Source organism: Eulemur rufifrons, chromosome 1, assembly GCF_041146395.1.
Source record: "Eulemur rufifrons isolate Redbay chromosome 1, OSU_ERuf_1, whole genome shotgun sequence".
Classification (NCBI taxonomy): Eukaryota; Metazoa; Chordata; class Mammalia; order Primates; family Lemuridae; genus Eulemur; species Eulemur rufifrons.
In genome coordinates this window covers 100,566,935-100,579,667 of record NC_090983.1, presented here as the reverse complement: position 1 = coordinate 100,579,667, position 12,733 = coordinate 100,566,935, and the positions used below count along the sequence as shown (strand labels likewise).

General features: G+C 34.3%; 1 protein-coding gene across 1 annotated transcript in view; it reads left to right on the top strand.

The window, feature by feature from the left end:
* The first annotated feature begins 1,224 nt into the window (after window positions 1-1,224).
* MAP3K2 (mitogen-activated protein kinase kinase kinase 2) overlaps window positions 1,225-12,733 on the top strand; it is a 31,528-nt gene continuing 20,019 nt past the window's right edge. The window contains exons 1-6 of the mRNA XM_069473845.1: window positions 1,225-1,288; window positions 3,935-4,053; window positions 4,698-4,738; window positions 6,483-6,582; window positions 11,372-11,485; window positions 11,867-11,954. Of these exons, the coding sequence (XP_069329946.1) occupies window positions 1,282-1,288; window positions 3,935-4,053; window positions 4,698-4,738; window positions 6,483-6,582; window positions 11,372-11,485; window positions 11,867-11,954 (469 nt within the window). The 5' untranslated portion in view covers window positions 1,225-1,281. The remainder of the gene's footprint in view (window positions 1,289-3,934; window positions 4,054-4,697; window positions 4,739-6,482; window positions 6,583-11,371; window positions 11,486-11,866; window positions 11,955-12,733) is intronic.

Sequence of the window (12,733 nt, the reverse complement as noted above, 5' to 3'; positions counted from 1 at the left end):
TTTTTAATCCTTGAGTTTAGTTACTTGTGTCTTCCCTCTTCTTTTTTTTTGTTAGTCTAGCTATAAGTTTCTCAGTTTTGTTGATCTTTTCAAAGGACCAGTTTTGGTTTCATTGTTTTCTAAAAGTTTTCTTTGGTATTTCTATTTTCTAGTTTATTTCCACTTTACTCTCTCTTGTTTCGGTTTAAATTGTCCTTTTTCCAATGTGTTAAGATGGAAGATTAGGTTATTGATTTGAGATCTGTCTTCCCCCCCACCCTTGCCTCCAGATACCATCACATCTTGTTTTTTAATATAAACATTTATAGTTATAAATTTTATCTCTACTTTAGATGCATTGAGCAGGTTTGGGCTTGTGTTTTCATTTTCATTTATCTCAAAGTATTTTCAATTTCCCTTGTGATGACTTTTGACCTATTGGTTCTTTTTGTGTGCTGTTTAATTTTCACTTATTTGTGAATTTCCCCAATTTCCTTCTGTTATCAATTTCTAATTTTGTTTTATTATTGTCAGGGAATAAACTTTGTGTGATTTCAGTCCATTTATAGTTACTGAGATTTGTTTTATTGCCTAACATGTGGTCTGTTCTAGAAAATGTTCTACATGTATTTGAGAAGAATGTGTATTATGCTGTTTTGAAGTTGAATGTTCTGTAGATTATCTATGAAGTCTATTGGTTTTATAGTGTCCAAGTCTTCTGTTTACTCACTTATTTTCTGTCTACTTGATTCATTATTGAAAGTGGAGCATTAAAGTGTCCAACTCTTATTTTTGAATTGCGTGTTTCTTCCTTCAGTTCTACAATTTTTGGCTTCATGTATTTTGAGACTCTGTTGTTAGGTATATATAAGTTTATAATTGCTATATCTTGTTGATGAATTAGCCATTGTTCATTCTAAAATACCCTTTGTCACTAACAGCAATTTTTGTATCATAATCTATTTTGTCTGCTGTTAGTATAGCCACTCCAGGCCTCTTTTGGCTACTGTTTGCATAGTATATATTTTTCCATTCTTTTACTGTCAGCTTATTTTGTCTTGAAATTTAAAGTGTAGACAACATGTACAGATTGAGTATCGCTTATCCAAAATGCTTGGGATCAGAAGTGTTTTGGATTTTAGATTTTTTCTGATTTTGGAATATTTGCTTATATATTTTTTGTTTGTGGCTGTCTTTTTTGTTTCTTCTTATGAGCATGTTTGTCGTTTTAGCTTCTAAAGAAATAAAGAATGCTGATGGGAGAACCATTTTCCTAATTTTCAAATTGTTGAGCTGGTTGCCATGATGGGTGAGTTCAAACTAAAAGCATTTTTTTCAGCCATAATTAAATGATAGAATGGGGGAGAAAAAATTTTCTCTATTATGTTATTATAAACCTTTTTATGAAGAAATTTTATGCTGATACTGATTGTGATTTGCTCAGACTCTGATGGCAAGAGAGAAATAAAATGAAATTTTGTCATAATGTTAACTTAGTTTCGTTTTGTGCCCAATTGACTGTGCTTTCAACGTATGTCAGAAACCCACTACTGCTTCTGTGTGCCAGTTGGTCAGAGTCTGGTATCCTTTGGGCATCCTGACTGCCTATTGGGTCAACTCATGATCCTTATGATATTTATAACATGTCTAATCTGCCTAGTGCCCTATAGCCACCATAGGGATTCTTAATACAGCAAAATAGTCTAATAATCATAAGATCAGAGTTTATTATAGTTTGAGTATCTTCAAACTATGTATGTATGATGATCCTTTTGTGGATTTTTTAGCTTACAACTTGTCAACCTCCTCAAAGCAAATTCCCTACTGGTACTATCTACCATGTTATTCTTCAAGCCTGAAAAAGAAGAAACTCAATTAAATTGCCTTTTGTTTTGTGTGTCATTTTCCTAAGATTTGAACTTTTGTTCTAATGGCCCTTTCCTTTTTTACATATTAATATATGATAGAAAATAATACTAATTTTTCTTTTTTCTTTTTCCTGTACTCATGTCTCTTAACAAGGAAGGTATATAGAAATGTGATAAGAGATTTTAGCCAAAGCCTCCTCAGGTATTTATTTATTTTGGCATTATGATATTAAACATATAAAAATGCCTAAATGCAAGTCTTAAAAGTTTTTTCTAATAAAATAATTAGAACAACATAGATACATTTAAGTATTAGCATTCCTTTCTCCCCAGTGTAGAATTAAAGATATTATGTTTCTCAAGAAGATCCCATCAACTTTATTCCAGTTGAGATCATTCTGGGCTTATCAGACTGAGGAGAAATTTATTTTTATCAATAAGTGACATATGTCTGGCATGGACCTATTATTGATAGTACACCTGTTGTGATTATATTGTACCCAACTGGCTCACTTACCTATTTGGCTAAGTTAACATTGTGACAAAATTTTATTTTACAAAGAATACTTGTGAAGGATTATAAAATTTTCTCTTAACCTGAAATTTATTTAAAAAAACCATTACAAGCCGGGCGCGGTGGCTCACGCCTACAATCCTAGCACTCTGGGAGGCTGAGGTCAGGAATTTGAGACCAGCCTGAGCAAGAGCGAGACCCTGTCTCTACTAAAAATAGAAATTATCTGGACAGCTAAAAATATATATAGAAAAAAATTAGCCGGGCATGGTGGCGCATGCCTGTAGTCCCAGCTACTCGGGAGGCTGAGGCAGGAGGATTGCTTGAACCCAGGAGTTTGAGGTTGCTGTGAGCTAGGCTGACACCACAGCACTCTAGCCCAGGCAACAGAATGAGACTCTGTCTCAAAACAAACAAACAAACAAAAAGCCATTACAACCATTACTTTTAACTTTTAATATGCAAATAATTTCACTACAGGATAGAATATGTTGAATGTTATTAAAAAATAATAAATTCAGGAAGTCAGTTATTTTTGTGTTTGAAAGACTGTTAAGGCTATTGAATTGTCAGATTTTTAAAAATGACTTCCCTTATAAGATACAGCATATATTAATTATTACTAGTCTAGGAACATAAATTATATATTGTTCACCGAAATGATTACCTTGTAGAATGTAAACCGTGAAGTCTCTTGATTCCTTTATTTACCATTTGTTGATTATCATTAGTAGAATTGATTTACTGGTGAAAATCAATTAAGTTGTCCCTGAAGTCTTCCAGAGAGCTTATAATTGGCATTACTGGGAGATACATGCTTATAATCTCAGAAAGAAATCTTTGATATGTTTGGTTCACGATCCTTTCCCTCAGTTTTACAGACTCAGTCCTTTTTCTAAGGAATGGATTTTTCTTCTGTTGTTACCTTTTAAATTGTTATTGGCCAAGGTCATTAAATAGTCTGTAGTCTTATTAAACTTTATGCTGAAAAAGTTTGAGAGAACATTTCCAAATACCAGTAGGCCAGTATCCACAGATGAAGCTTTTTGTTTTGGACTCTTAAGTATTGATGAAAGAAAAAAAACCTCTAAAAATGAAGTCTGTACTTCGAATATAAATGCTAAATAATGATGGTGTTTATACAGAGTTTATTTTTTCCCCACTTTTTTTTTTTTTTTTAAGATTTTAGATGTCTTGATGTTTTGTTTAGGAGTCAGAAAAAAAATTGTTGTAACAAGGCTGTTTTGACCCATATACTAGAATATTAAATCATTAAGAGAATGAAAATGACTTTATCTCATCTATAAGTATCTTATATATGAACCTCTAGGCTGATGCTAGAGCTTGAGTCTAGTGCAATTTTAATGTTATCTGTCTTCAGGGTTTTTTTTCCCTTCAGTTTTTAAATAATTAAAATGTTACTTCACCCAAAATGTAGGCATTGAGAATGTTTTAGGTGTATTTTTGCATTAAATTAATGTATTTTCTAAATAAATTTATTTATAAATTTTGTATTTGCTGTCTATATGTTGAAGTTAAAATTCTGTGTATGTGTTATTTCAAAAATACCTAGATGATCAGCAAGCTTTGGACTCAATAATGCAAGATTTGGCTGTTCTTCATAAGGCTAGTCGACCAGCATTATCCTTACAGGAAACTAGAAAAGCAAAATCTTCATCACCAAAAAAACAGGTATTTGTTTTAATAACAATTTAATAAGTATATTTTATTATTTGAATTATTTTCCCTTAATATTCTAATCTTATGGAGGACTTGTGTTTAGCCTTTATACTTTTGAATCAAGTATTTTGTTGTTGTTTGTTACACATTTTCCCATAGGAGTGTGCATTTTTAAAAAAATGGTAGTTCTGTTAAATGGGGTAACTGCTTTCTAAAGAAGATATTTCATCCATCCTTCAAGCACTTAAGATAGGCAAATTGTTTTATTTTGTTTTTGAAATAGTCTAATCTGGATGTTTACAAATGAGGATGATTTGATTCTTATAAGTGAAATTAGTTTGGGATGCCAAGCATGAATGGTAGAAATACAGTATTCTATATTTTCCCCTAGCAGGATCAGCAAAGTCTCATACCCCTGATGCCTTCACTAATAGATCTTGGTATTCTTCCTATGTTGCCCACATTCAGCAACATAATTCTCAACTCAGCTTTTTGGCAGACACAATCAATTAACTGGAGCTGATACAAAAAATGAAACTTCTTTCCCTCTCAGCTTTATTTTAAATGAATGTTTAAGAAAGAAAATCATTTAGAAATTCTAGAAATTTTATCTGATTTCTGAATGATTATATGACTGATTTGTCATTTCATTACAGAATGATGTCCGAGTCAAATTTGAACATAGAGGAGAAAAAAGGTAAGGAAGGAAACATCACTTGTCAATTAATTGATTTAATCAAATGTGTTCTAATTAAGCTATTAAAGGTTCTTTGGGGCCGGGCGCGGTGGCTCACGCCTGTAATCCTAGCACTCTGGGAGGCCGAGGCGGGTGGATTGCTCAAGGTCAGGAGTTCGAGACCAGCCTGAGCGAGACCCCGTCTCTACTAAAAATAGAAACACATTATATGGACACCTAAAAATCTATATAGAAAAAATTAGCCGGGCATAGTGGCGCATGCCTGTAGTCCCAGCTACTCGGGAGGCTGAGGCAGTAGGATCGCTTGAGCCCAGGAGTTTGAGGTTGCTGTGAGCTAGGCTGACGCCACGGCACTCACTCTAGCCTGGGCAACAGAGTGAGACTCTGTCTCAACAAAAAAAAAAAAAAAAGGTTCTTTGATTTGAATGAAGTTTTATGGTTTACAAATTGAAAATAGGAGAGCCCTTGCTAATGTATAACATGAGCTTAGTTTTAAGATAGAATCTGTCAAAATTCAGGCTAACCATTAGAAATTATTAATATCTTTTTTTTGTAATATTAGGAAATAAATAAGGTCTATAAATTAAATATATTTCCCCTTATCATAATTGTGTCATCCCTCCAAATACTATACAGAATTTATGTATGTGGACTTAACATTCACAATTTTGCTTACTCTCAAGAGACCTCAGTGCTATGCCATGCATTCCATTAGTAATGTTGAGGAAGGTGAGTTGGAATGGTGGCTGCAAACTGTTCAGTAGAGATGTAAACCTCGCTTTCCACTTGGCGTCTGTACCTCAGTGCAAAGTGGTGGTGGTGGTTGATGACAGAATTGGTAACAAGATCTAATAGGAGTTAGAGAAGATGGAATTTCATTTCTGCTATTAATTTCTCACTGAATTAATTGAACGAAAAGTCTACTGGTTTTAAGGACTTTAAAGTGGCTCACAAATCGTATAACTTGAAGATGTAAACATATCTTACATTGAGATGTTTAAAAAGACCAAAATACCACAGAACTATTGTCCAATTTACTTTTTTATTTAAGATTCTTTTATGGATATTTCCCCAATTTTTAAATTTATTCGGCAGGCCCTGGAGGAATACTGTGAGCAAAGCAGACATGGTCTCTCCCCTTGTGGGGCTTACAGTCTATTCTGGTTGTCTCCCGGCTTTAGGTGCATGCTCTGTAGGGGCAGCACAGGCCAATCCTTTGGCATATGGGAAGAAAACACAAGAATTTCAATTCATTTTAAAATTGTAATCCTTTTAAAATATTTATTTTGGAGGTATACTTTATGACTATGTGCTCAAAAATGTTGAGTTGATAAGGATACAGAAATCAAAATTTGAATCCCCAATAAACAGCTTTATTCTTTTTAACAGTTTCATTACATTCTTTTGTGCAGATTTCACATAGTTAAGTTAAATCACTTTTCCTCAATGGACATTTTACATTGCTCTTTAACATTCATGTGACAGTTCCGGTGCAAATTTAAAACCAGAAAATTTTGAAAATTTCCTTTTAAAAATTTTTATTAGAATAGAACAAACTTCAGAGTTTTCAAACTTTGTGTTGAAAATTTGTGCACTTGATAAAAAAATGAGCTGTTGTAGTGTTTAAGTGAACATTTACACAATTTTTACTTAATTTTATATCTAACAAGAGGTACCTGTTGGAAGTATATTACTTAACTTTGCCTAAGAAAAATAAAATATTTTTAAAATTCTGTCTATATAGAATCCTTCAGTTCCCCAGACCAGTTAAACTGGAAGATCTGAGGTCTAAGGCTAAAATTGCCTTTGGACAGTCTATGGATCTGCATTATACCAATAATGAGGTAAATATGTAGAGTTTAACTTTTAGTGGTTCTCATTTTGGAAAGTACTATGTTCATTTAAGAGAATTCCTTTAGGACTGTTATGTTTTTATTTAGGAATTGATAAATATATGGTATATCGGAGGAATGAAATATCACGAGTAAATTTAACTGGTTGAGATAGATATTTTTCCTTTGTGGAAAATAATAGAAGGTGCTACTGTGCAAGTAATTGAATGATAGTCTGTTATAGGAGAAAATACATGTATTACTTGTAAGTTTGCTGCTCATTTATGTTTTGTTTTTATTATGTGCACTTTTGATGAACTATCTTTTCTTTTCATGCTTTACACTTGGCTACAGACAGTAGAGCTTTGGTAGTCAGACAATTTAGTTAAAACTTAAAGGATTATTTTAATGTTGGTTAGGACTTGATTAGATTATTATGCTGACATTTAGGGGTCAGTACATGTGATCTTGAGGGCTTGCTTGGTACTGAGGAGCTATGTGTTATGGAGAAACCCCTCTTTAATCTTACAAAATTAGGATTGGATTAGATGATCTCTGAGGTTTCTTTTTTTTTTTTTGAGACAGAGTCTCGCTCTGTTGCCCAGGCTAGAGTGAGTGCCGTGGCATCAGCCTAGCTCACAGCAACCTCAAACTCCTGGGCTTAAGGGATCTTACTGCCTCAGCCTCCCGGGTAGCTGAGACTACAGGCATGTGCCACCATGCCCAGCTAATTTTTTGTATATATATTTTTAGTTGGCCAGATAATTTCTTTCTATTTTTTTAGTAGAGACGGGGTCTCGCTCTTGCTCAGGCTGGTCTTGAACTCCTGACCTCGAGCGATCCACCCGCCTTGGCCTCCCAGAGTGCTAGGATTACAGGCGTGAGCACCGGGCCCGGCCAGAGGTTTCTTTTAGTTCTTGAGATCCTATGAGATCTCAAGATCTTGAGATTCTAAAATTTATGGGACAGTTTGGTTTTTAATCTTCAGAAAATATTTATTAAATTTTTCAGGCTATGACAATGAATTGGAGCTCCTCATGGAGTAGACTTTTTATACCTATGGTAGAAGCAGACAATTGCTAAATGAATTGCTTAAATATATGATTCTTTGAAGGAAATGCATAAAGTATTATGATAAAAAATAAAAGCCAGGGCAGTAGGTATCCTGTATACAGTGTTAAGGAAGAACTAACTGAGGTGCTGATATTCATACTGAGATGTATGAAAAGCCAACCCTACAAAGAGGTTCAGGGAAAGAACAGGGTTGGTAGAGAGAGTGGCTTGAAAGTGGTACATACCAGCAATCCTAAGATGGAAAAGACTTACATGTTTCAGGAATAGGAAAAGTACCAGTAAGGATGGAGTGACAATGGAGAGCTTAGTAAACATTAATGCAAGAAGACATGTGAAAGTGCTTTGCAAATGTTAAAGCATTGTGGAAATAAAATTATTTGAAATTATTAGATTTTAAATGAATTATTGTTAATTTAAAGCTAAAGAAAATGCTAATGTAGCTTGTCTAAAGAAACCACTTACACCTCACTCGGAGATGAAAATATTTTGATAAGCAAAAATCTGTATTCTAAACAGTTAATATACCTGAACGAAGTGATGAGTACTATACTATAGTAGTACCTTGAAATTTTATTTTTCAGATACTTTTTAGGGTTTCCAGTTAGTTGTAAACGCACCATGTTGGCTATTCCTATCTCAGCACTTATTATTTCTGTTCATGCTGGCCTGATTTCCAGCTGCCAGCCCCTTAGGCTCTGAGGGTTTTCCAGAGGTGTGGCCATGGGGTTGAAGTACATACAAGGAGGAGGGGAATGGGAGCTGGGCCTCAAGGGTGGGTAGGGGTGGGGATGGATGCCCACAGTGGTAACTTGCTGATAGTATACCCATTATGGGCCCCTTTTCTTTCCCTGTCTTCTCGATTCCCCTACAAGTGTTTCCCAGTGTCTTTTTTTCATAAATGACTTCAACTTCAATCATTATCCCCAAAGTATGATTCAAGGGAACCAGAAGCATCTTTTTTTTTTTCTTTTGGTCTAAAATTGTGTCATGGAAAACTTTAAGACAATAATATTGTCTTTAAAAAAATATTTTTTTATATCAAAATACTAAGGGGGGGGTACAGATGTTTTTGTTACATGGCTTGAGTCAGGGCTATCAACGTGCCCATCACCTGAATAGTGTTCATTGTACCTGTTAGGTGGGTTTTTGCCCCTCACCTCTTCCCTCCTACCCCTGCTTGATTTCTATATTGTCTTTATCGGTAGCCAGCCTAGTAGGTCTATCAAAAAAACAAGGTTAATTTGGCATGATTTGTCCATATTATAACTGTGCTAGCTCCTGGAATTGCTGTTTCTGTTAAGAGTTATTTGTTTATGTAATTTTGTCTGGGGTTTTCTTGAGGATTGACATCAAGGTAACTGTAGTTTCAAGAACTTTTCCATTTTCTAAAAAATAGAAAATTTCTCCATTTTTAGTTTATTTTTCTCATGCTTTCTGAAGGATTTCTGTGAATGGTTCTGCCATTATATTTGGGTGGCCTCTTGGCAGGAATGTGGTAGAGGTGGCATTAGTATAAGATTACATTTAAGATTTCTTGCAATCCTGAGATTCTGTAAGAATCTGTGGTTCTTCTGTAAGTTAACCATGTCCTGATTCATGTGACACGTTGTCCCAAACCAAATACATGATCTTGGACATTGTGGGTACTAGGGAAAATCTTATACAGAGAGGATGTTAATTTTGTGAACCTGCAGACAAGCCAGTAACTGATTTATTTATACATCATGTTATTCTACTTCTATAAATATTTTTTTCTAGTGCAATATAAATTCCTCTGTTCAAAATGAACTGCTAGTCTATAAATTTCCAGTTTGTTAGAATTGAAACAACCAGGAAATTTAAGCTGGGATTGGTTGAATTTGTTAGTTTGGCTCCTCTTTATCTAATAAGGTGGCTTTGTGTATCTCTTTGAGTGTGGTGTTGTGGGGGGCAGATACGGAGGTGTTCAGGTGAAGTGAAGGTCTTCTAAAATTGTTCCCATTTTAGATGAGTGGAGCCAGAAAACCTTTTTGTGGGCTATTTCCATACTTCACTATGTAAACTCAGGAAGATAATGCACTTCTTTCAAATTGAAGTTCTGTTTAAGGTGTTCTTAGACTCAATTTTAAGTTTCCTTTCCAGAAAGGATTTATATCAACAAACAACTGGTCTATCACAAATAAGTCAGAGGGAAATAGATTTCATGAATGAGGCTGAAATTAATTCACCAAGCAGAAAAACATTCTGTGATTTATTTAGTATAATTTAGATAAGCTGGGACTTGTTTTTGATCTTAGTCCTCATTTTACAGCTTGTAATAGGTGACCTTAGAACACAGGTTCCCACCTGTGTTCACATCAAGACTGTAGGCACTGTCTAAGCTGCTGCATGCAGGCGTTCCTCCGGGATGTCCACATTTTACAGCCAAAAACTGAAAAAGAGCAGAATCATTTATGTTCATATTTGGTTACTGTCATTTAAATTAGTGTTTTTTTCCCCCAAAAGCAGCATTATCTTGGAAAAGTAAGCAATCCAATTATAAATAAATGTATAATAAAATAAATATTAAGGTCTTCCTCTCAAAATTTTAACAAGTGTGGAGTATGTTCACTTGTTTTTATTCTATCCCTCTTTCAATGGAATGAAATATACTGTGAAGTTATTGACAGAGTATTCTTAAGCTACTAAGTTGACATTTTTTGAAAAAAGGTATTTTGATTTTCTTAAATTGTGTGAATCACATTTTTCCTCATAGACCTCAGGTGCTTTTGTCCGGTATAACATCTGATCCATGAGAGGACTGGTGAAAGCAGATTCCACATTCAGGGTTTCCTATGGGATGGCTAACCCATTTAGCTTATTTGTTTTAGAGTATAGTGTTCAGATCACCGGGCTCAGAGAGATGAACCCCAGGTGAGCAGTAGATTGCAGGTATATTACTAATGGCACCCCTCCATAACAGCTGTCATCCATGACAGATGCTCAGGATGCTGATCTGTTGATGAGCACACCAGGTGAGAATACAAATCTGTGATTACTATTGGAAAAAGAACTATGAGTTGCATCTATGCAGGGGCTAGGTGTGGTGGCTCACTTCTGTAATCCTAGCACTCTGGGAGGCCAAGGTGGGAGGATTGCTTGAGCTCAGGAGTTTGAGACCAGCCTGAGCAAGAGTGAGACCCGTCTCTACTAAAAATAGAAAACTTAGATGACTATCTTGGCCTACACCTGGTTTCCCAGCTACTCGGGAGGGTGAAGCAGGAGGATCACCTGAGCTCAGGAGTTTGAGGTTACAGTGAGCTATGATAATGACGCCACTGCATTCTACCTTGGGCAACAGAGCGACACTCTGTCTCAAAAAAAAAAAAAAAAAAAGTTGCATCTATTCAGATGAAAAGATGATCTGTGTGTGTTCTTTAAAGTTTTTTTTGTGGTGAATATACTGTAACTTAGTATTATGGAAATATTCTAGAAAATTAATCTTTAAATGCATTTTATAGAAGAATGTAATGATTAATAAAGCAAAATTTTAAAGCATTTATTCATATTCATTGTATGATTTTAGTGGTGGTGGGATGGGAAGAACAGAACAATCTAGATACATATACTCATTCAAACTTTTGTGATAGTAACAAATCAAAGAGTAAGGTATTTTAACATTTATAAGTCCCTAGTAATAGAGATGCTGTGGAACAATTTGACACCTAGTGAGATGGCTGCATAATTCCTTATGTTCCTTTTTGTTTAGTTGGTAATTCCATTAACTACCCAAGATGACTTGGACAAAGCTGTGGAACTGCTGGATCGTAGTATTCATATGAAGAGCCTAAAGATATTACTTGTAATAAATGGAAATACACAGGTATGAATTGGGGTTTTTTTCCCAGTAAGAATTATAGGACTTATGCCTAAAAGTCAATATATGAAACAGTTATATTCTGTAATCACTGCTATATTTTCAATGTGATTAAATGTAAATTTATATACTTTAATTGCTATAGTTTAATATCCTTGCTCTGTAAAACCAGAGTCACAATTATAAATAAGTATAATATATTTTACATATGAAACTAACAGATACTGACGATTTGGGAAGAATTATGTTAGAATTAAAATTTCAAGGAGTAGAAGACTTGATAAGGCCCACAAACAATATAGAATAGCTAGATTGTATTTGATAGAGGAGAGATTCTGTTTAAACCCCCAAAAGGGAAGAATAGCACTGTCTTTTTTTCCGTTGTAGGCTGCTAATTTAGAACCATTGCCATCACTAGAAGATTTGGACAACACACTATTTGGAGCAGAGAGGAAAAAACGGCTTTCTATAATAGGTAAAGCTAATGTCTAAATTATGAAATGGGTGATTTCTCAATTTCTTCTCCATCATTTAATGTAGGGGCAGCACCTAAACCCATTCCTGATAAATAGCATTCTGTTTCTGTACTTTGTGTAATTTAACTAACTTAACTACATTTTAATATCTGATGTCCCTTGGAAATTCTTTTCAAGTATTATAGGATTAGTAATCGCCAATTTAAATTTAAATTCTTTGTTTATATACCCATGGTATTTAAATGTTTAACAAATTCAAATAAAACCTTGAGGAGGTTTTAATTGTACAAATAGAATGGAGGAAAAAATTAAAAGAAGTAATTCTAGTATATTACAATCAATAGATGCACTAGATTCTAAGTTCATGAGCCTTTTTCTAGGGTTTTAGTTATCGCCAAGAATGCTGTCAAAATAAAGATTGTTAAGAATTTTCAGATTATGCTTTATTATTACTTTATTAGCATTCAGTTTTTATTTACCATTAATAATGTATTCTTCTAATTAAGCTTATGGTATAAAGAAATAAGGAATCCTGTGTGCTGTTTTTTGAGGAGGCTTTATTAGCAAGGCATGGGCTAGGTAGAGGTGCTCTAAACTCCCCCAGTTTTGTGCATCTTCTTCAATTTATATAAAACATTGGTAATCTACATTTTTATGTGATAAAAGCATTATATTGCTCAAAACACTGCTGGTATAAATGTTTTTAATAAAGAGGGCAGTGGATGTGATCATTAAAAATACCATGAAAATATATATGAGGGATAGATTTGAAGGGGAA